Below are 23,151 nucleotides of genomic sequence, written 5' to 3'. Positions count from 1 at the left end.
CTTTGGGGCTTTTTAGCCCTAGGGGCTTTTTTAATAAAGGACAATTTTGGCCCTAGGAACTTTTTTGGCCCCAACCCACATGGGCTAGGGCCAGGGCCTATTATAGGGGCCTATTTGACAGCTCTACTTATTATATTGTAATAGAGGCCTAAGTTGTGTAGCTATTGTATGTTAGTTTTTACTTTTGCTTGAGTTTTACATAGTTCCTAAATTCTTTCATATTCTTTGGTTTTAAACTCACAAAAACATATTAATATAAACATCATTTTAAAAGTTCAAGTATATAGTCAACACCAATATAAATACATTATTGAAATGTTTCTCAAACAAAATAAATTTATATTAAAAAATTTAGAGTATCAAATTATACAACAATGGATTTTATTCCAAAATAGTTATTATGTTTGCGCTTAGTTTTTAGCTTAAGGCTTATAAAATCAAAACTCTTACGTTTGCTTCCATCTTAAAGTCACAAAAGCATAGTGATATAAACGTCACCAAAGACGTCCTAATCAAGGACACAACAATGTAAATGTATTACTAAACCGTTTCTAAAACAAAATAAAATTATAATAAAAAAATTAAAACCGTCTAATTATAACATGATGTAAAAATAAAAACAATTGTATAAAAAAATAGTTAATGTTAATTAGTGTATTAACTCTTAATTTTTTGCTTTAGTTTTACTATGATTTTGAGCTCTTGCATTAAGTCTCTCAATTTGACAAAAATATTGTTGTGGTAACTTACAAATTCACTCTTTTTACTTTATTTTTATTATTTTATATATATTCCTTCAAATTATAAATAGTAATATTTAAAATACAAAATCAAATAAAAAGAAAACAAATAAAAAATTATAAATAAATAACTTTTAAATAAATAATAGATATGGATTAGATTGTTATAAACAAATATAATAACAAATATATAACTTAATATAAAACACTAATGTGGATATAAATTGAATAACATAATCATAAATTAATAAAGAGATCAATCCATAACTATAATATATTAAATAACATAATTATAAATAAATAAAAAAAATAAATTAAATTAAATAAATAAGTAGGATGCTTTTTAATTGAAAATAAATAATAAAATAAACCAACACGACCACCTGAAAATAAATAAATATTATAAAATCAATGCAAGATTTGAGAAAATAAATAAATAAACATCATACATACATGACTAAAGAGAAATTAAATAAATAACAAAAATATCTATTAATAATTGACCCAAAGAGTTATAAAAAAATTATTAAAAAAAATTGTTAAAAATAGATTTTCGTACTAAAAAGGTAGACAAAAGTGGGAAAATATAACCCAAAGAATCTAGAAAGAAACCTTTAGAAAAAGAAGAAACAAAAAGGAAAGGAAGATGTCAGAAGGTAAGAAAAAAAAAATGTTAAAATGAGTCAAAGAAAAACATTATAGTTGACAAAGAAAGAATCCTTCTATCTTGAATCAAGTATCGTAGAATTATATTTCATAGTCAAGTTTGTCAATATATCACAGACAAACGTAGCAGTTGTCAAAGTAATAATATATTGAGAGAACAATACAATCACTTCTCCCTAAGGTAACCTCATTCCCTTCTCAAAAATTAATCTCATCAACTGTTTATTTATCACTTTGGTAGTATCTGAACTAAGCTCAAAAAATCAAAATTACAAGCCCTGCAACCGCAGTTGCAACAAATATTTCTAACAATCTCCTTCCCTCATAAGATGCACCATTCTTTGCTGTGACCGTTTCATCTGTTTCCTGGTTTCTACCATTCTCAGAAGGACTGGGAGAAGGATTATCAGTATCACCAATGGCGTTCACACCCTTTTCATTAAAAGCTTGAGCTTCGGGTGAATTAGGATCCAAGTGCAGAAGTGCTGCTCAAATAATTTCAAACAAGAATATTTTTAGATAAATCAAACCTCAAATATCTTTAGCTTTCAGAGTTCAAAAAGTCAGAAATAATAGCTTCACAAAGAAAAATTAAGTTGTGTTCTTTAAGGAAAAGGAAAGGTTGATTTGGATATACCAGGACACTGAGAGAGATTATCAGGTGCTTTGCAAAGAGAAAAGAGACCAACAGCAATGGTAATGTTAATCTTGAAGCCAAGGTCAGGATCATCCCTGTCTTTAAGAATAACGCAGATGCATTTCTTGTTGCTCTTCATGGCTTGCCTGATACCACTACAACAATCTGCTGTTGGTGCTTTCGCCTCACCACCCAAATATGGCAAACACGTTGCAACCCCTGACAGTGTTTCTATACATTTCTGTATCTCTTGAGCTGAGTCCCCCATTGCATTCATAACCAACACCATTATCATTGCTAACACAAGCATTGTGGTTGTACAGCTATCTGAAATATATTTTTCAGTGCTGATGAATGAATGAGTGAAGTGGAGATACATTATATACACTAATAGTGTTAATGTATTTCTATTCAAATCCTTGTTCTTCAATCTCTTTTCACACTTTTTGATGGCTATGTGGTAAAACTCTTGTATTAGAGATATATAATCCTAAATTCTTTGTTGTTAACCATCGTACGTAAAGTATGTTAATTAGGTCAATTTTTATTTTATTATAACTTCTCCTAATAATTAATAGAATTTTTAATTTATAAAATTATATTTAAATATTTCACAAAAGTCAAATAATTGAATTAATTATTAATTAATTTCAAGGTTTTTTTTACTTAACTCATATGATATCATAACAGTTAATAGGTAAATAATACACATTTAAGGACTTTAAGTAAATTGATTTTATCATTATTCATAATTAGCAAAACGAAAATAACAAGCCATGATAGTTATATGTCATTCAATAAACATTCTCTTTCATGTATTATTGTAGTATCTTTTCTCTTTAATATAACTTTACAATGAAAAATTCATAATAAGTTTAAATATGGTGTCATTTTCAATAACAACAATATAATTTGTTTTCTTCATCATGTTTTACATGCAAATGCACAAAGAATAAAACATGAAATTTCGAAAACTTGTACATTAATTAGCTCATAGTGTTAAATATGTATTAATAACATTAATATTCAACAATTAGATATGATGGTCATATTCTTTACATATAGCCACTAATAAGTGTCTAGTTCATTTAATATTACATATGCTTTTGACACTTATCAAATATGAATTAAATATAATTCTTGGTAAACAAAATAAGAAAATTTATGTGTTTGTGATATTTTTACAAATAATTTCAAGAAATTAAAAAATATGGCACTGAGCCGCTCACAAGTACTTAAAAAAATTCTCCATAGAAAAAAAAATCTTTGTAGTTAAGTGTCAGAGTTAGAGTTGAACGCCATTAAAAATTAAAATAGGAACCAATAGAATGATTTAACGTTATTTCATCTCACACTTTATGAACAATGCGAAAACTCTTATACTTAGACAAAACGAGACAAAATCTTAAATCTCTTTTATTAACTAATGTGCATCAAGTTAGTTACTTAGTTACTGTTAATTTTTATTTTATTATAACTTCTTATAACAATTAATGTTTTTTTATTTGATAAAATTGCAGTGGTTACATTAGTATATTTCACATTAGCTAATAACATGTCTTCAACTTATTTACAAATTTACTACTGTATTTCATACTATGACTGATATACAAAAATATGTCATAATATATTTAACTTTTATTACAACTGCTACCAATCAACCTATTTTCATTCATCATAATATGTCTGGTATAATATGTTATTTTTTCACTAGTAACGAATTATGATTAACATATACGACAAGGTTATAGCAAGAAATTGTTAATTGTGGTATGTGAAATGATGTCTGACTTTATTAGAAGGTTTTGTAGCGTATTGTTTTAGAGAAATATCATGACTCCGATTTTAAAAAATGTAATTCACTTGTTCATATAGTAATTGGGTTAAATATGTTTTTTTAGTCCCTATACTTTGGTGGCGATTTTGGTTTTAGTCCATTTTCAAACTATGGTACAATTTAGTCCTTCAATTTTAGAAAATGGTTTTAGTCTTTTTTACCAATTTTTTTTAACTTTATTTGTTGTTTCAAACACGTTTCATTATAGCATTTAGATTGTTTACACTATTTAACACATTTTTGCTTCAATGTTAACTAAGAAACATGCTTGAAACAACAAATAAAGTTAAAAAAAATTGATAAAAAAGACTAAAACCAGAGTTTTCTAAAGTTGAAGGACTAAATTGTACCATAATTTGAAAATGGACTAAAATCAAAATCGTCCCAAAGTATAGAAACTAAAAACATATTTAAGCCTATAGTAATTCTTCATGTACACATTTCTACTTAGGTTTCATAATCTTATTCACATGAAAAGGTTGTTGGCTTCTCTTTTCAATTAAATTTCGAACTTCAATTATGATACCACAGTATTCACATTTTGAGTGCATGTTTGTAAGAGATATAACTCTGTTCAGATTTGTTGGGTTCAGAAACGTTGTATACTGTCTCACGTTGTTGGTGGTGAGGTTTTGTTCTGAGTCCAACGTGATTTCTTTATGACAAGAAAAAATGGTACCAGCACATGACTTAGTCCAAAATTGAGGGAGAGCCTGAATAAGATCAATACATTTCTCAATAAAGTATAAAGGGTCAACAGAAAACTTCCCTATAAAAAGAAATTTGGTAAGAAGCATTCATGTGAAAAGAAACTGCTGAAAACATTCCTGTAACACAGGAAACAGTTGTAGGGTCAGTTCACCGACCAACTACAATACGACATCATTGTAGCACATCAACTTCAACCCCATCTTCCTTGACAAAATACTTATCAAGAAAGAACAAAAGTGAAAATTGCCAGCAGAAAAGAACAATACATAATTTCATTAAAAGTGTTGGGAATTTAATACTAAAACATTGCATAGTAATTATATGAAAAAATTGAATATCGTATAATTTTTTTTTTAATTAAATTGTAGATTAAACTAATGTCAATTTTATATATAAATTGAAATTATTATTATATTTTTTTCAGCTCGAAAGATTTATAAAACATAATTAATGAAGTTAATTTTTAAATTATGTACTGATTTAAGTCACTTGAGAATTTTGTCGAAGGAGAGTTCTATATAATAATTATCACTACAATTTTGATTGAACAAGAGACTTAGATCTAATAAAATAAATTAAATATATAATATATTTTAGATCTATTTTAGATATGTTAAATAGAGTCGACTTAGATTAGATATGTTTTGATTGATATATTTAATATTGTTAGAACCCTTTTGATAGAATTTAAGGAAAAGAGAAAAGTAAAAAGAATAAAGAAAAGTGAAAGAATATAAGCTAGTCTAAAATTTATTAGATATACAAAGTTAATGAAACATATAATCAAATTTAAAATTATTTAAGTGTTGTTTTATTCCCATTTTTTAAATTTTAATGAAACATCTTTTTTTTTACACATTAATAAAAAAATTATAATATACCACTTGAATAAAATCATATAAAAAATAAAGATTAATGACAATAACTTTAAATTATTATATCATAATAAATATAACTTTTTTTATAGAATTATAGTGATAAAATTACCTTTATTATAATGAGTTAGAAAATAAAAGTAAATGTAGAAAAAACATAAGTGTTTTATATCATAAAAATAAACAATAAATAAAAATATTCAAAAGAAATAATTTGATACATTATTCAATAAAATTGTGCAAAAGAAAACAAATGTATACCTAAGAGTATAATAAGATGAAAACTATCTTAAAAATCTAAAAAAAAAACTTTTTTTCATATCAAACTAGTTGAATTATTGAGAGATAATGAAATTTTTTTCAACAAAATAAAAAGAATAATTCAAATGAAAAAAAAAATAATAAGATAACAAAGAAGATAAAATTTTTATATTATCTAATAAATAAAGTTATGTCATTAAACCTTTAAATTGAGAGTTAAACATTCTTGTATGAAAAAAATAAATAACAAATAGAAATATTAAAAACAAGTAAAAATATTCAAATATAAAACATAAAAAATATTTAATTTACGTAGGAAGACAATTGTACAAAGATTATGATAAGAGAGAGTATATTAGAGATGTAAATTGATTTCATGGTCGTCTAAATAACTAAAAAAAAAAAAATGTGTTGCTAAAAGATTAAGAAAAACTATAAACTATGATTATTTTAATAATAAGTATTAACGTGGATGCAGTGACGGATGAGATGAATATGTATATACACATTCTCATATTCATATCTAATTAAAAAAAAAAAGAAATATTATCATAAGTTCAAACATATTTAGAAAAACAAATTTATTTCTAAAAGTGTATGTATTCATGTAATCGGTATTAAAATCATTTGTTGATTTTTCTTTAAATAAATTATCCTTGTATTTTTTCGGGTTGATAAATTAGACATACTTCTCTACAAAAACAAGTTTGGTATTGCGAAAAGAAATTGCAGATAGCATTCCTGTATGAAAAGAATATGCAGGAAACTTTTGTAGGGTTTGTTAGAGGACAAATACAAAACGGAGAACATCAAGGTCCATATCAACTTCAAGCTTGTCTTCGCCGCAATCTTTCTCAACGGAAAATCCTTTTACATTAAAAAGTCAAGAAATTTGTAACATAAGTTATAATTATCCTTTTTTATATGTGTACCTCGGTTGAACATTACCAGAAAGAACAAAACTGAAAATTGCCGCAGAAAAGAACAATACATAATTTCATTAGATTTGGGAATTTAAGTGTGAAACATTGAATAGATATAAAAGAAAATTGAATATCATATAAAAATAAATTTACAAAATTTTAGACTAAAATAATGTGAAATTTATATATAAATTGAACTTGTATATTATTATTGTTATATATTTTCGGTAAATTTTCTCAAAGTTAAAACAAGAATACAACTAAAATACATTAACAAGAACTTTGGAGAGGAGTGGGGTTTGAATTGGGTAATTATCTAAATTAAAAAGTTTTCATGTTTCATTAACAAGAACTTTTATGAAACTCTTAACAATATAGATAGGTATGAAAGACATTATTAAAAACTTAATCCATCCCATATAGAGAAATTTAGATCAAGAAAAGTATAAGACAAAAAAAATTATATTCATTATTCTAACAAATTTATATCCAGATTTTATTAAAGATCAATAGAATCAAATTACTAAAACAATTAGTTGGGTATTGTTCCTTCCACCATTCCAAGTGTTCCTACACCTCCCCACTATTTTTTTTTATTCCAAAAATATTCTACATTTCCCCATTATTTTCTTTTATTTCAAAAATACCCTACACCTCCCTATTATCCTCAATAATCTTTTTCTTTCTCTTTCTCTGCATTAATGGAGCATTCCCTGTTATCCTCAACAATATTTCTCTTTCTCTCTCTGGAAAGTACTGGCCCTCCAACCCTCAGTGGTTGGCTTTGATGACTAGGGTATCCCTCTGCCTCCCTCTTAGTCTTCTCCATCTCTTGCACCATCTCCACTAAGGCAGGGGATTCTCTCAAGCGAAGCCCCTTCACCAGTAGTTTAATATCTCCCCTCAGTCCATTTTCAAACTTGTGGCACTGTCAATCTTCATCAACCGCCATGGTATTGAAACACAACAAGTGTTTGAAACGGTCTACATATTCAGATATAAACATGTTACCCTGAACAAGTTCCAAAAACTCTACTTCCTTTGCAAAATGCACGCTATCAGGAAAGTATTCCCTGTAGAACTTTCTCTTAAACAGATCCCAAGTGATAGGGGTTCTGCTCCCCTCCAAGATCATTCTCACACTACTCCACCAGTGCTTGGCCTCTCCAATCAACAAGTACTCTGTGAAGGCCAATCTGTTGTCTTCTGGGCATCTTTTGGTGTTGTAGATCCGTTCCATATCTCTAAACCACTGATCTGCCTCATCCAGAGTACATTTTCCATTAAACTTGGCGGGATGATGCTGTAAGAAACTTTCCAGACTCTATTATTGAGTTGGAACAGTAGTAGAAGAAGAAGAAGAAAAAGGGCCAGTGGGGACCCTACCGCTAGTCATCACCTCCATGAATTGTCTCTGGGTGGTCTCAGCTGACACCCTAGCATTTTCTGAGGCCACTCTAGCAACTTCCAAATTTTGCAGTGCAATGGTATTCTGCTACACTAAGGCAGCATTCTGCTGTTGCATTGAGTTCATCAATGCTTCCATCATTCGCATCATCTCGGATTGATCGGGTTGTGGAGGTGGAGGAGGAGGTCTAGTCGCCATGGTCTATTCATGGTAAGAGAATAAAACGATTAGTCTTATTCAAAGAATTAGAATGAGTGCTTCCGTACATTTAAGAGCACACAAGCATAACCAAAGGATGCACACAACCTACAAGTTCTCTAAGGATAAAAACTGATCTGATACCATATTGTGACATCCCAAATATTATATAGAATATACGAATATAATAAGATTAAGCTATTATATTATGAGAAAGCAGTTAAGAGTTGGTGTGTGACAATATCAAATATACAGTCATCCAAAATATAGGCAGAATTTCAACTTTAAACTATATGTACAAGAGTCTTTCAAAAAGACATAAGGAGCTAAACATCTAAGATGCCTAAGACTGATCAACAACATTTGCCTCCTCCAACATCTGTTCTAAGGAAGCCTCATCCCCCTCTGCTCACATCCAATAGGATGATCATCGCAAAGAGAAAAGCACAACACATACAAGAGTAAGGGTAAGATAGATTTCAAAGCATATTAATCATCATACAACAGTTAAATAGTAAATCATATGCATACATGTGACTAAATAGAACAACCTATCATGTTATGACACAACTAGACTCGTCCGGACTTAGAATGAATATCGATCTGGGGCGGGTTGTGCACTTGTGGTGGCCTATACTGCTTTGCAAAGCCATTGCCAACGGGTTTCACCCTACCACACACAAGTGTAAGTCTGTTACCGCGCAATAGGCCTCTATGTAGCACCTATCATTAGGACCTCCTACTACTCTCACCACATGCGTCAAGCCTCTCTAAGTGAGAATGAAAGACCATTAGAGTGTTAAGGATAACCCTCCATGAAGAAGCCTCATATATTCATTCTAAACACTATAAGGATCTCACCTAGAGATCTTACTTTTCTACTATTTATATCACTTTGATTAAATCATAATCCTCTTTGAATTATCAACGTACCGTACTTGTTACATTCAACACCAATCATAACCTTTATATGTACATACTTTCAATCAAACAACATCAATCAATCCATGGCATAAGGATACTCATATTTAGGTAAGGAAAACAGCTCTGAAACCCTCACTAACATCTCTAGAAGGGTCCAAAACCCCCGAAACGACCTAAGGAGCATCCAAAATGGACATACGGAACCTAAAAAACTATCAAAAACAAAAACAATAACATACTGGTATGCCCAGGGGCGCTCGGGGCACTGAGCGTGAATCGTTGTGGCATCTAGGGGCGCCAGGGCTCAACCAGGGGCGTTGAGGCGCCATATCAGTTGACAACAACCATGAAAATTGGCTTTTGATGCACTTGAAAGTTGTTCTAATGACTAAAGGGGTTCTTTACACATCTGTATTGATGGGAAAACACGTTTATGAGTTAAAACAAATATCCATTTGATCACTAAATCCCAGACTAGGTGTATCAAACCACTTCTGACACTTAAAAATCCAAATTCTTAACTTTAAACTCTCAATTCATCAACCTGAGGACCGAATATTAATTTTACAACTTTGAACATGACTTTTCTATATTTTATGACTCTAACAAGTTCTAATTGACTTATCCAAGCTGGCCAAACTGCCCAAATACGTTCAGGACCCTTAAGGCTATAAATCACTACCTCACTTCCTTTCTTTTGACCTAAAACACCATAACCAACTTAATTTGTGGTCTAGCAACCTGCCCAACATCATTCACAGTATGCAAGTATTCAATTTAACATCATACAATCTGTTCATACCAGCTCCTCATCAAAGTTTTGTAGTCTCAAATGTCACTCATCAATCAACACAAGTTTTAACACACAATTTCATCAATTTCAGTTCAAACAGCAACATATCCTAAGACACAATCTACACATACATTATTTTACGATATTGCAGCAGTACCCAACTCACCCATACAAAAATTTCCACAAACCGAAAAGAAACCTAAGCTTCCCTTACCTCTTATGCGAAACAGCTAAACTCCAAAGAGCTCCAACTACACGCTTGTGCTTTCGGAAATACTAGAATCACCTATAAATCACCATTGGGTGATAGAATACAAATTTAAGAACTTAGTAGAAACTAGAAATTGGAAGAATGTGAAATGGGTTACATGCAACCAGATTTTTTGCATGATCACAACTCTAAAATGAATGGAAAAAGGGGGTTTCAACTTACCAGTTGAAGAATAGGAAAATTGATTGATCGAATGGAACTCACGGCATCAAAATTTCCTAAGTTTCTCCTGATTGTGGAACAATGGCTCAACAAAGAAGATTTTCCAGGGAGAGTGCAAAGAAGAAGAGTAGGAAGTTGTTTTGAAGAGCACTCAAGTTTTCAGACAAAATGAGAGAGAGTCTCTTAAAACTAGTGCTTTAAAATTTGACTTATTTTTCCTCCCCTCATTAGCTGCCACCTAGCACTTTCCAAGTATCTCCTTTTCTAAATCCTTACAAATTGAACTTGTATGTTATTATTGTTATATATATCCAGTAAATTTTCTCAAATTAAAAGAAGAATACAACTAAAATGCAATCTAAGGGATGGGGGAGTAGTGACACTTAACAATATAGATAGGTAGGAAAGACATTATTAAAAACTTAATCCATCCCAAATAGAGAAATTTAGATCAAGAAAAGCATAAGACAAAAAAAAATTATATTCATTATTCTAACAAATTTATATCCAAATTTTACTAAAGATCAATAGAATCAAATTACTAAAACAATTTGTTGGGTGTTGCTCCCTGTACCACCCGAAGTGCTCCTGCACCTCTCCACTATTTTCTTTTATTTCAAAAATACTCTACACTTCCCCATTATTTTCTTTTATTCCAAAAATACCCTACACCTCCCAATTATCCTCAATAATCTTTCTCTTTCTCTCTCTGCATTAATGATGGAGCATTCCCTGTTATCCTCAACAATCTTTCTCTTTCTCTCTCTGCATTAATGGAGCATTCACATGACTTATATTTGAACCTGTGATATATTGCAAAATATAAAATTCAGAGGAAACTTCAATGTTAGTGCTTCTACCACTTCTATTTTATAAACTTAAAAGTTAGATGCAAATACAAAATTTCCTTTGTGTGGTTCGTGTTGGTGCTTGGTTGGTGGTGGGTTCATGCTGCTGCTTGATTCATGGTGGGTTCGTGGTGCTATAAAGTTTGGTGCTTCCTTTATTGTTGTCTCCGAACTAGGTTGGTGATTCTATATGCACGTTTGTTCTATGTTAAATGATGAAGAAGAAGAGAAACGCAAAATGCTGTAGTGGATATAGGACATCAGTTGAAGCCTTTCAACATTTTGGGTTTTGCTTTTTACATTTTATTTTATTAATTTATTGTTTTTTAAATTAAATTATAGATTGTTTTTAAATTAATTCAATTTAATTATAGTAACGTAATTTATATTTTTTAATTTATATTTTTTAATTTGTATTTTTTAAATTATAGTTTTTATAAATTATAGTTCTTTAATTAATTCAATTTATATTGTTTTGTAAATTATGTATAATTAGTTACGTAGTTATAATTAATTCAATTTAATTTGATTTAATGAATTAATGATTATACTATTCATATAATTATAAGTAGTTGAAATTTTATTTCCGGTGCATGTAGAAATCCATGGATACCAATATCCATTTAAGATAAATACGTTTTAACCACCACAAATTAAATATTTTACAGGAACAAAAGAGGAATAGGGAGATGTATGGAGCAGTGTGTGGTGGTGGAGGAAGTAATACTCTCTTCTCTTTGACATAATAACACTCAAAAGATCTATAAAAAAATATTTAATAAAGTTAATTTTAAAATTATTCACAGATTTAAGTCACATGAGAACTTCCTCGGAGGAGGACTTTGCATAATGATCATCACAATTTTGATTCAACTGGAAATTGTGTACTTTTTTCTTCTTACACTAATAATGATCATTGAATTTTTCAAGATCTAAATTTAGATTCAATTTTATATAAAAAAATTACATCCAATAAAATAGATTAGATATATAATTAAGATCTATTTTAAATAATCAAATAGATTGAACATAGATTATATATATTTTGGTTGATACATTTAACATTGTTAGAATAAGATCAAAATATAAATTGAGGGAGAGCTTGTATAAGATCAAAATATTTCCCAATTATTTTTGCCTTTCATATTTTTTTCAAATATTTTCAATTTTTTTATATTACCTAATAAATAAAGAGTTTATAATTCAAGACTTAAATTAAAAGTTAAACATTTTTATATGAAAAAATAAACAACAAATAGAATATGCAGGAAACTTTTGTAGGGTTTATTAGAGGACAACTACAAAACGGAGTACATAAGGTCCATATCAACTTCAACCTTATCTTCGCCGAAATCTTTCTCAACGGAAAATCCTCATTTTGCATTAAAAAGTCAAGAAATTTGTAACAAAATTATAATTATCCTTTTTCATGTGTACCTCGGTTGAACATTACCATAAAGAACAAAACTGAAAATTGCAGCAGAAAAGAACAATACATAATTTCATTAGATTTGGGAATTTAAGTGTGAAACATTGAATAGATATAAAAGAAAATTGAATATCATATAAAAATAGATTTATAAAATTTTAGACTAAAATAATGTCAAATTTATATATGAATTGAACTTGTATGTTATTATTGTTATATATTTTCAGTAAATTTTCTCAAAGTTAAAAGAAGAATACAACTAAATGCAATCCAAGGGGTTTGAATTGGGTTTTATCTAAATTGAAATTTTTTCATATTTCATTAACAAAAACTTTTATGAAACACTTAACAATATAAATAAGTATGAAAGACATTATTAAAAACTTAATCAATCCCAAATAGAGAAATTTAGATCAAGAAAAGCATAAGACAAAAAATTTTATATTCATTATTCTAGCAAATTTATATGCAGATTTTATAGCAATTCGAATTAGAAATTTTACTAAAGATCAATAGAATCAAATTACATTTTTTTATTGAATTTGTTTAAGTACACACCTAAACTAATTCTAATTGATTATTGTTTGATTACAATGAACTGAGAGAATCTTTTCTTGACTTTACATACACACTACGACTAATGTTGATGTACTTAACACACATATAGCACTTCGATATCATAAAAACCATTTAATTGAATCTTCTCTTTCACGTAATAACACTAAAAAAGATCTATAAAAAATAAATAATAAAGTTAATTTTAAAATTTTGCACAGATTTAAGTCACTTGAGAACTTTGTCGAAGGAGGACTTTGCATAATGATTACCATCAAAAATTTGATTGAACAGAAAATTGTGTACTTTTTTCTTCTTACACTAATAATGATCATTGAATTTTTCAACATCTAATTTAGATTCAATTTTATATAAAAAAAATTACATCCAATAAAATATATTAGATATAATTTAGATCTAGTTTAAATAGATCAAACAGATTGAACATAGATTATATATATTTTGGTTGATACATTTAACATTGTTACAAGTTACATGCAAGGATTTTACCCGTAGTCCTTCATGGTTTTATTTAAACTGGTACATAATCCATGGCACCGAAGAATTCAAGGGCAAAACATTAAATCTTTTTGGAATAATAAAATTTGAAAATTTACTTCCATAATCCACAAATTATCAAAATAAACTTCAATTTTGGTTGAATATCAGCACCACAAACACTTACAAAACTTTCTCTAAATTTTGTACAAAATAAACTAATGCATAGGTTAGACATTTTTTAGTCCTGAATGACTCATTCTAGACACAAGTCTGCAACCACCATTAGTTGTACAAAATTTCACTTGCAAACTCTTCTATGATATATATATATATATATATATATATATATATATATATATATATATATATATATATATATAGCCTTTAGTACTGAATCCCAAGCACCAGAAAACTGTGGATTCAATTACTACTTGCTAATGGCAGTGTCATATGAAACTCAATTTCTTCTCTTTCTTTTGTTGACAACACTCCTCTTCAGAGCAAGCATTGTAGAAGGGAGATGTAGTGAGAAAGAAAGGAATGCACTCCTCAGCTTCAAGCATGAACTAGCAGACCCTTCAAACAGGCTTTCATCATGGTCTGAAGAAGAAGATTGTTGTTCATGGCCAGGGGTTCGCTGCAACAACTTCACTGGTCAAGTCACGGAACTCAATCTTAGCACACCTGTCGGCTGGCAATTGGGTGGTAAGATTAGTCCTTCCCTGCTTGAATTAAAATCTTTGACTCGTTTGGACTTGAGTTCAAATTATTTTGTTCTTACTCCAATACCAAGCTTCTTAGGCTCCATGCAGAGTCTCAGATACTTGGACCTTAGCTTCAATGGGTTCATGGGACTAGTCCCTCACCAACTAGGAAATCTATCAAACCTCCAGCACCTTAATCTTAGTTACAATTATGGTCTTCACATAGATAACCTTAATTGGATATCAAGGCTTTCTTCCTTGGAATACCTTGATTTCAGTTATGTAGACCTTCACAAAGAAGCTGATTGGCTTCAAGTACTGAGTGCACTTCCTTCTCTTTCAGAACTACACTTAGAGAATTGTCAAATTGAGAACTTGGTACTACCAAAAGGAAAAACCAACTTCACAAATCTCCAAGTCCTTAAGCTTTCAAATAATAATCTCAATCATGAAATCCCTTCATGGTTATTCAATCTCAGTACAACTCTTGTCCAAATTGATTTACACAGTAACCTTTTACATGGAGAAATCCCACAAATATTGTCAAGCCTTCAAAGCATAAAAATTCTAGACCTCCATGACAACCAACTCAGTGGAGCACTTCCTAATTCATTAAGTCAGCTCAGGCATCTTGAAGTTCTAGATCTCAGTAATAATACCTTTATTTGTCCACTTCCTGCATCATTTGCAAACTTATCATCCTTGAGGACTTTGAACCTGGCTCACAACCGGCTGAATGGGACCATTCCTAAGAGTTTTGGGTTCCTCCAAAAGCTGCAGATATTAAACCTTGGAGCTAATTCTCTGACTGGTGATATGCCTGTAACTCTTGGAACTCTCTCAAATTTAGTGACATTAGACCTTTCATCAAATTTGTTGGAAGGATCGGTACAGGAGATACATTTTGTAAAACTTCTGAAATTAAAGGAACTGCGTTTATCTTCAACAAACTTGTTCCTCACAGTTAACTCTAGATGGGTTCCCCCATTTCAGCTTGAATATGTTTTACTCAGCTCCTTTGGAATAGGGCCCAANTTTCCAGAATGGCTGAAAANNCAGAGTTCTGTNAAGGTGTTGNCAATGTCNAAGGCAGGTATTTCAGATTTGGTTCCAAGGTGGTTTTGGAATTGGAGTCTGCAACTCGAATTCCTGGATCTNTCAAACAACCTCTTAAGAGGAGATGTATCNAACATCTTTNTAAATTCCAGCGTCATAAACCTGAGTTCTAATTTGTTCAANGGTACATTGCCAAGTGTGTCTGCAAATGTTGAAGTGCTGAATGTTGCTAATAACTCAATTTCTGGAACAGTTTCTCCCTTATTATGTGGAAAGATAAATGCTACTAACAAGTTAAGTGTGCTGGATGTCTCAAATAATGTCTTATCTGGTGATCTTGGTCAGTGTTGGGTTCATTGGCAAGCCTTGGTGCACTTAAACTTGGGTTCTAACAGTTTTTCTGGTGAAATTCCAAACTCCATTGGGTATCTGTCTGAACTTGAGTCTTTGTTGCTAAATGACAACGGGCTTTCAGAATATATTCCTTCTACCCTGCAAAATTGCTCTACAATGAAGTTTATTGACATGGGTAATAACCAATTTTCTGACACAATACCAACTTGGATGTGGGAAATGCAATATCTAATAGTTCTTCGTCTAAGATCCAATAACTTCAGTGGCAGCATTACTCAAAAGATGTGTCAACTTTCTTCCCTTATAGTGCTGGATCTTGCCAATAATAGCCTGTCAGGATCCATTCCTAATTGTTTGGATCAGATGAAGACAATGGCTGGTGAAGATGACTTCTTTGCCAACCCTTTGAGTTATTCATATGGCTCTGACTTCAGTTATAACAACTACAAGGAAAGTCTNGAGTTAGTNCCCAAAGGAGATGAGTTAGAGTACAGNGACAANCTCATACTGGTGAGAATGATTGATCTTTCAAGNAATAAGCTGTCTGGAGCAATTCCACCTGAAATTTCNAANCTATCTGCTTTGCGGTTTTTGAACTTGTCAAGAAACNTTCTANNTGGAGNGATACCAAAAGACATGGGAAAAATGAAATTGNTAGAATCCCTTGATCTCTCATTAAATNACATTTCAGGTGAAATCCCNCAAAGNTTGTCTGATTTGTCNTTCCTCAGTTTCCTGAATCTATCATACAACANNTTATCTGGCAGAATTCCCACAAGCACCCAACTTCAGAGNTTTGAAACACTTAGCTACNCAGGAAATCCTGAGCTCTGTGGTCCTCCTATAACAAATAATTGCACAAGCAAAGAAGGGATATCTGAGAATGCTTCTGTTAAACATGCTGANGGAAATTTCNTTGGAACANCAGAGTTTTACANNGGAATGGGAGTTGGATTTGCAGCAGGATTTTGGGGGGTTTGCAGTGCTATTTTCTTCAACCGAACTTGGAGGCATGCTTATTTTGATTTTATTGAGCACTTGAAAGATGTGATTTATGTCACCGTAGTTTTGAAGGTTAGAAGGTCACTTGCTAAATCATGAGTTTACCTTTCAGCTGCTAACAAGAGAGACATTACAAGGTGATTTCTAGCCATAAAAATATGAACAGGTTTATCTTGTATCAGTTCGTAGGATGTTTTCTCTCTGTTTAGTCGCTTTCATTGGTAATACATGCTTTTTTATGTTATGAGAACCGAAAGAGTGCATGATTTGAGTGTAAAATTTAGCTTGGAATTTACCATGCATGAATGAATGATCAAGATATATTCTTAATTACATCAAGTTTGAGACAACAATCTGACACTGCAGTTTTTAGCCACACCAACTATATGGGCCATAATTGTCTTCTATCCACACACACCATTGATTAAAGTTATAATAATGGTCATATCGTAAATAATTGCACATATTGAGGAACAGTTAAGGCTGATTTTCATCATCAAAAATAAATCCCAGCAGGTGATAGGGAAGTGTTCGTTATAAACAGACGTCAAATTCATAGTTGGAAGCTAGAAAATAAACAACGAAAGTAGAAGAACTATAATTAATGAATTAAATATTTGTATCGTGAAGTGCCTTGGACTTTGTAAGAAGTATTGGTTTTAACATTACCGATTCAACTTATGCATATACTATACTGGGCATGCTAAACCTTGTCACTTAGGTTTCGTATTATACATTCTGAGACGTTTTCGAATTGTCCATTCCGTACTCAAAATCAAAGAGGATAAAATTGAAATTTCCTCACGTATGAGATTACATGAGAAAATTATATAGGTGCGGGAAGAAACAACATTGGGGGTATAGTTTTCTAGACACTTGGGTCTGATTCTATTACATTTGGGCTAGTGTAATTAGATTGTCTTTATCAAAGCAGTTCTCCAAGCTCACTGGATCGTAACAATTGGTGTTGATACATTTGATGTCTTATCCATTAGAAGTTCTAAAATTTTACCAATATCATATTCACAATATAATTAAAACTTATAATTAAATCTTAAAATAACCTATTTTTAACTTAATCCCACCATCATCTTGTATAAGTTTACTTATATTTTAATAGTGGTGATTGATGAAGAAACCAAATGCAGAAAAAAAAAAAAAAAAAAACAGACTTTTGGATGTGAACGTTTTCTGCCGACAAAGAATTTAAAAAAGCCTTTCAGACTTCTTTTTAGCTCCTTTTAATTATTTTTTAACACCTAAAATCACGTTGCTCATGGAGGAGAGAAGTAATATCATGTTTATTTACGAGAGATAGTGACCCGAAACTTGTAACATATTTAATTATACTTAATTAGACGGATGAATATTATGTTACCTCTTCCTTTTGTGTTACTATATAATAAATATTACTTATTATTCGCTTAAACTTAATTAAATATATTTTATATATTTTTTGAAAGATTTAGTGGATATGCTAAATAATTTTAAATACTTAAATGTTAAACAATTAATAAATAAATTAAATCGAATACAGTTAATTTCAATTTTACACATTAATTGCTCTTTACTTTTTTGTTAATTTCTCTTTATTTTTACTTTTTGGTTTTTAGTTTATTGTATTTATTGCTTAATCCCGAGTCATCTGGAGTATATTTACCGTATATTTTGTATTGTGGTAATTGATGAAAAAAGTGAACGTGTCAAACATTTTGTCTTTCAATACCAACACACAACAAAATCAAACATTGCAAAATTACGACAGACCATAAATCTACAGTTAAACAAATATTTTACGCTTCCTTCCACGTCTCTATGTCTAATTTTCTAACCTATATTTATAAAATATACAGCACTAGAGAAATCAACAACTTAAAGTGTTTCTACCCAATCTACTCTTTTTCCCTTTTCTTGACCAATTTTTCTAACCCATAGAAAGAACAGAACAACAAAGGTTAATTAAGAATTTAAAGTGTCTATGGTATAATAATTTATGCAATTAGTGTGATAAATTTTCTAACCCATGGATTACTGTGAAATACCAACTTTGGATCTGATATGATTCATTGCATCACTTTTTCTACTTTCGAAAGAAAACAAACATCTACTTGTCAACAGCAATTACCCATTCATATTCGTTTATTGTATATATTTATTGCATCAACAAAAATTCCACATGAACATATTAAGTGTGCATATATTAACTAATAATAATATTTTTTATGCTATATCTAATAGAGTGGATTAGTTTAGATTGAGTGGGTGTAGTGGATCTTAAGGGTATTCAAATTGATATTATAATAACACATAAGTTTAAATGTTTATATTGAATCAATATATGAAAAATTGGATTTGAATTATGCGAAAAGATGTTTCTCATATGAGTGGTTTAATATAGTTTTTATAGTTCTGATTATCTGAATATGAATTACATATTATTATTTTGTGCAAGTCTGATTATATGAATTGGGATAGACAAACAATACAAATTGCATTGGACCCTAACATGCACTTATCGATAGACATATTGATGAACAAGTCATTCAATAATTATCAACGGAAATATCTGTTAATAATTACCGAAAGATTTGTCCATCGATAATTAACGAAGAATTTGTTTGTCGGTAATTATTGATGGTCAATATCCATCGGTAATGGTTACCAACAAATTCATGATTGTCGATAAACCTAAAAAAATATCAATAAGTGACGAAAATTAATTGTTTTCGACGAATTATATCTAACGATAATTTCAAATTTTTTTTGTTGTGAACCAATACCTTATTATAATATCACGCAAACACATTAATAAATTAAAAAACCATGTATTATAAACTACATTAATTAAGACTTTTATCATGACATAGAATCTATTTACATAATTTCTTTTTGAAAAAACAAGGAAGAAAATCCTATAGAGAGATATCGTCATCAAATTATCTTACTTATGTGGAGGTGAAATAATATGTTCAACAAATAAAAAATATCGTTAAGATCGACTCTAAACTAGCTCTGATACAATGTTAAGATGTGAATTGTAAGACTAACTTAATCTCATAGAACCGGCTTGTAGGATGAAGTTTGTACCACTTATATACTATAAAATGACCTTATCTCTAATTGTCTTCCAACATTTTGGTCAAACAAAAACATTAATAAATTAAAAAACCATGTATTTGTAAACTATATTAATTAAGACTTTTACAAAATCTATCATGACATATAATCTATTTACATGATTTCTTTTTGAAAAAAAAAAGGAAGAAAATCCTATAGAGATCTCATCATCAAATTATCTTACCTATACATTTAAATAAAGTGGGAGGACAACATAATTTTCATGTCATATAACAGAAAAATCTAATGTGAGAAATTCAATTAATAAATTTTAAATTTTTAAAATCTCAATATAATGTCAGAAAAGTTTAAGACAACCTTAATTAAAAATTTTCAAATTTATTATAGAGACTTAAAACTTAATTAATGTGTTTTTTTATAAGTTAAAATAAAACTAATAAGAAGGGACTTTTGCAAAGTTTTTAATAAAATTATTGTAAAATAAATGTAGTTAAACAAAATATTATTTCTTAACAGTGACAAAAATGTACAGAAGATAAAATATGATATATGAATAGTTATTCTAATTAATTATATATTTGATCATCTATTCTACACTAATATATTTTATTTTAAATCTGAGATCAAGAACGAGTAGATATTAAAAGATTACATATTACTCTTGTTTTAGATATAATTATTTTATCTCTAATAAAATAAAATGTCCGTCAAAATATACCCAGTGGCTGTTAAGTGTAATTATGCTGTGTTATAAGTTTTGTTAATGTTGTCATGACATTAACAAAGACTTTTACTAGATGTGTCATGACATAGAATCTATTTACATAATTTCTTTTTGAAAAAAAAAAAAGGAAGAAAATCCTATAGAGAGATCTCATCATCATATTATCTTATAAGTTTTATCAATGTTGCATTTTTCATGCAAACTATTGGCATGGGCTTTAGAAATTAATCGGAAAGACCAAAACAAAAGGAAAAAGAAAAGAGAGTAAAAGTAGAAAGAACTTTAGAATAGAGTGCCAAGAAAGGCGTATATAGTATGAACATGGAATTGCCCACTAAAGTTCTATATAGAGAAAAATAAGGCTCTGAAACAGTATAAATATTAGAAAGAAGTTCTATATTCATAATCAAAAAGCACTATTAAGAGCTTGTGTGATTATGAATTCCTCCATTTTAATGGTTGTGTTTGTTCATCTATGTTGGTTTTCCCTTAGCTTGTGCAAAGAAACATTGTGTATTGAAAGTGAGAAAGAGACACTGCTGAAGTTGAAGCATAGTCTCAAAGATCCTTCAAATTTGCTTTCTTCTTGGAATGTTTCTGCCAATCCCAATTGCTGCCAGTGGGTTGGAGTTGTGTGCAACAACGTCACATCCCATGTTGAAGAGCTTGACCTCAGTACTGGATTATTTAATAGATGTATGTAAATTCCTTATCCATTTGGGAATCTCTCCGATTTATTTTACCTTCACTTTCAACATTATTTTTTCAATGATGTGTTTACTAAAAATATTGATCGGATATAAAGTCTTTCAAAGCTTCAATGTCTTGATTTGAAAGGTCTGAATCATTTGATTTCTTGCACACTTTCCATGTTCTTCCTTTTTTCATGCACAAATCTCTCTCATTATCAATATATACTCATAATAATCAACCATTCTTTGTTAACTTCTTAAGTGTCACCTCCTCATTATTGAAAACTTGTAGTGTTAGAAGGGAACTTTAAGCCTAACTCAATCTTACAAAATCAGCTTGTAAGGTGAGGTTTGCACCTCATTTATATATTATAAATTGACCTTATCTCTAGTCGATGTGGGACTTCCAACACACCTCTTTCACGCTGAGGTATAGACATCTCGTGCATGATAGTAGAAATAGGTGGTCCAATAGCGACCCGACAACGGGTGGAATAAAAATGCCCAAGAAACAAGAAATATCGCTACAACAACACATATTGCTAGGATAGACTCTAATCATGTTGGAAGTCCCACATCGAGTAAAGATAATGCAAATTTATAGTATGGAAAAAGTCTCTTTAACAACTCTTTTTTTGACAACGCATACGTGACCGTTTGTGATTGGTTCGTTTCAAATATTTTTTTAGAATAAATTGAAACAGATCAATAAAATGATGACACGTGTCCCGTTGTAAAAAAGTTGTTAAAATATTATTCTCCTTATAGTATATAATGGGTGCAAACCTCACATTTCAAGCCAGTTTTATAGGGTTGAATTAGGCTTAGACAAATTCATTTACTGATTTTGAAGGTCTCATTCCTTGTTGATTTTTTGAACCTCACATTCTGAAAACTTGACTTGAAAGAAATTTTATTTTCATATTCTAAACCTAATTGGTTTCTCAGTATTCTTGCTCATCTCGAGTTTTTGTATCTATCAGTTGAACCATTTCAAGGAACTATTCCTGATGTATGGGGAAATATTACTTCATTGGTTTGGCTTGATTTCTCGTATCATCAACTTGAAGGGCTTATTCCAACTTCTTTAGGAAGTGTGACTTCTCTCGTTGTACTCGATCTGTCGAACAATCTACTTGAAGGTCCAATTCCAACTTCTTTCGGAAATTTGTCTTCTCTTGTTACACTTGATGTGTCAAATAATAAACTTAAAGGCTCAATTCCAACTTTTTTGCAAAATGTGACTTCTTTGGTCACTCTTGATTTGTCACACAATCAACTTGAAGGTCCAATCACAATTTCTTTGGGAAGTATGATTTCTCTTGATACACTTGATCTATCAAATAATCAATTCGAAGGACCAATTCCATCTTCTTTAGGAAATGTGACTTCTCTTGCCACACTTGATTTATCAAATAATCAACTTGAAGGTTCAATTCCAACGTTTTCAGGTAGTGTTACTTCTTTAATTGAGCTTAATCTCTCATACAATAAACTTTCAAGTCTGACAGATCAATTTGGGGTTTATGAAAGCATTTCGATACTAGATTTTAGTAACAACAAAATTGGTGGAGAATTTCCAAAATCACTTGGAAAACTTTCATCACTGACACAACTTTCTGTGTCTAAAAATCAACTTAGTGGAAACCCATTTGAAACTCTTAGACTGCTTTATGGATTGATAATCCTTGATATTGGTGATAATCATTTTGAAGGTGTTGTCATGGAAGATCATCTTTCAAATCTTACCCGCTTGAAGGAGTTTTATGCATCTGGAAACAATTTCACTCTAAAAGTGGGTC

The 23,151-nt window shown here is 30.2% G+C and overlaps 4 protein-coding genes across 4 annotated transcripts in view; 2 read left to right on the top strand and 2 right to left on the bottom strand.

Moving 5' to 3' along the window:
* Positions 1–1,661: 1,661 nt before the first annotated feature.
* Positions 1,662–2,338, bottom strand: LOC106762566 (protein YLS3). The gene is made up of 2 exons (XM_014646556.1): positions 2,044–2,338; positions 1,662–1,891 (listed from the first exon to the last, which is right to left on the bottom strand). Exons 1-2 carry the CDS (start codon positions 2,336–2,338, stop codon positions 1,662–1,664), a joined length of 525 nt encoding a protein of 174 aa, XP_014502042.1.
* Positions 2,339–7,317: 4,979 nt separating this feature from the next.
* LOC106762560 lies at positions 7,318–8,256 on the bottom strand. The gene is made up of 3 exons (XM_014646543.1): positions 8,152–8,256; positions 7,639–7,953; positions 7,318–7,578 (listed from the first exon to the last, which is right to left on the bottom strand). Exons 1-3 carry the CDS (start codon positions 8,254–8,256, stop codon positions 7,318–7,320), a joined length of 681 nt encoding a protein of 226 aa, XP_014502029.1.
* Positions 8,257–14,127: 5,871 nt separating this feature from the next.
* Positions 14,128–17,070, top strand: LOC106766161 (LRR receptor-like serine/threonine-protein kinase GSO1). Its single transcript, XM_014650915.2, has one exon. It carries the CDS (start codon positions 14,177–14,179, stop codon positions 16,952–16,954), a length of 2,778 nt encoding a protein of 925 aa, XP_014506401.1. The 5' UTR covers positions 14,128–14,176; the 3' UTR covers positions 16,955–17,070.
* Positions 17,071–21,112: 4,042 nt separating this feature from the next.
* LOC106762556 (probable leucine-rich repeat receptor-like protein kinase At1g35710) overlaps positions 21,113–23,151 on the top strand; it is a 3,646-nt gene continuing 1,607 nt past the window's right edge. Inside the window, exons 1-2 of the mRNA XM_014646537.1 lie at positions 21,113–21,353; positions 22,333–23,148. Coding sequence (XP_014502023.1) covers positions 21,113–21,353; positions 22,333–23,148 — 1,057 coding nt within the window. The remainder of the gene's footprint in view (positions 21,354–22,332; positions 23,149–23,151) is intronic.

The sequence above is a fragment of the Vigna radiata genome, chromosome 1 (assembly GCF_000741045.1).
Source record: "Vigna radiata var. radiata cultivar VC1973A chromosome 1, Vradiata_ver6, whole genome shotgun sequence".
Taxonomy (NCBI): Eukaryota; Viridiplantae; Streptophyta; class Magnoliopsida; order Fabales; family Fabaceae; genus Vigna; species Vigna radiata.
Note: the sequence above shows the minus strand (reverse complement) of the source record. Positions and strands in the feature narration are given on the sequence as shown.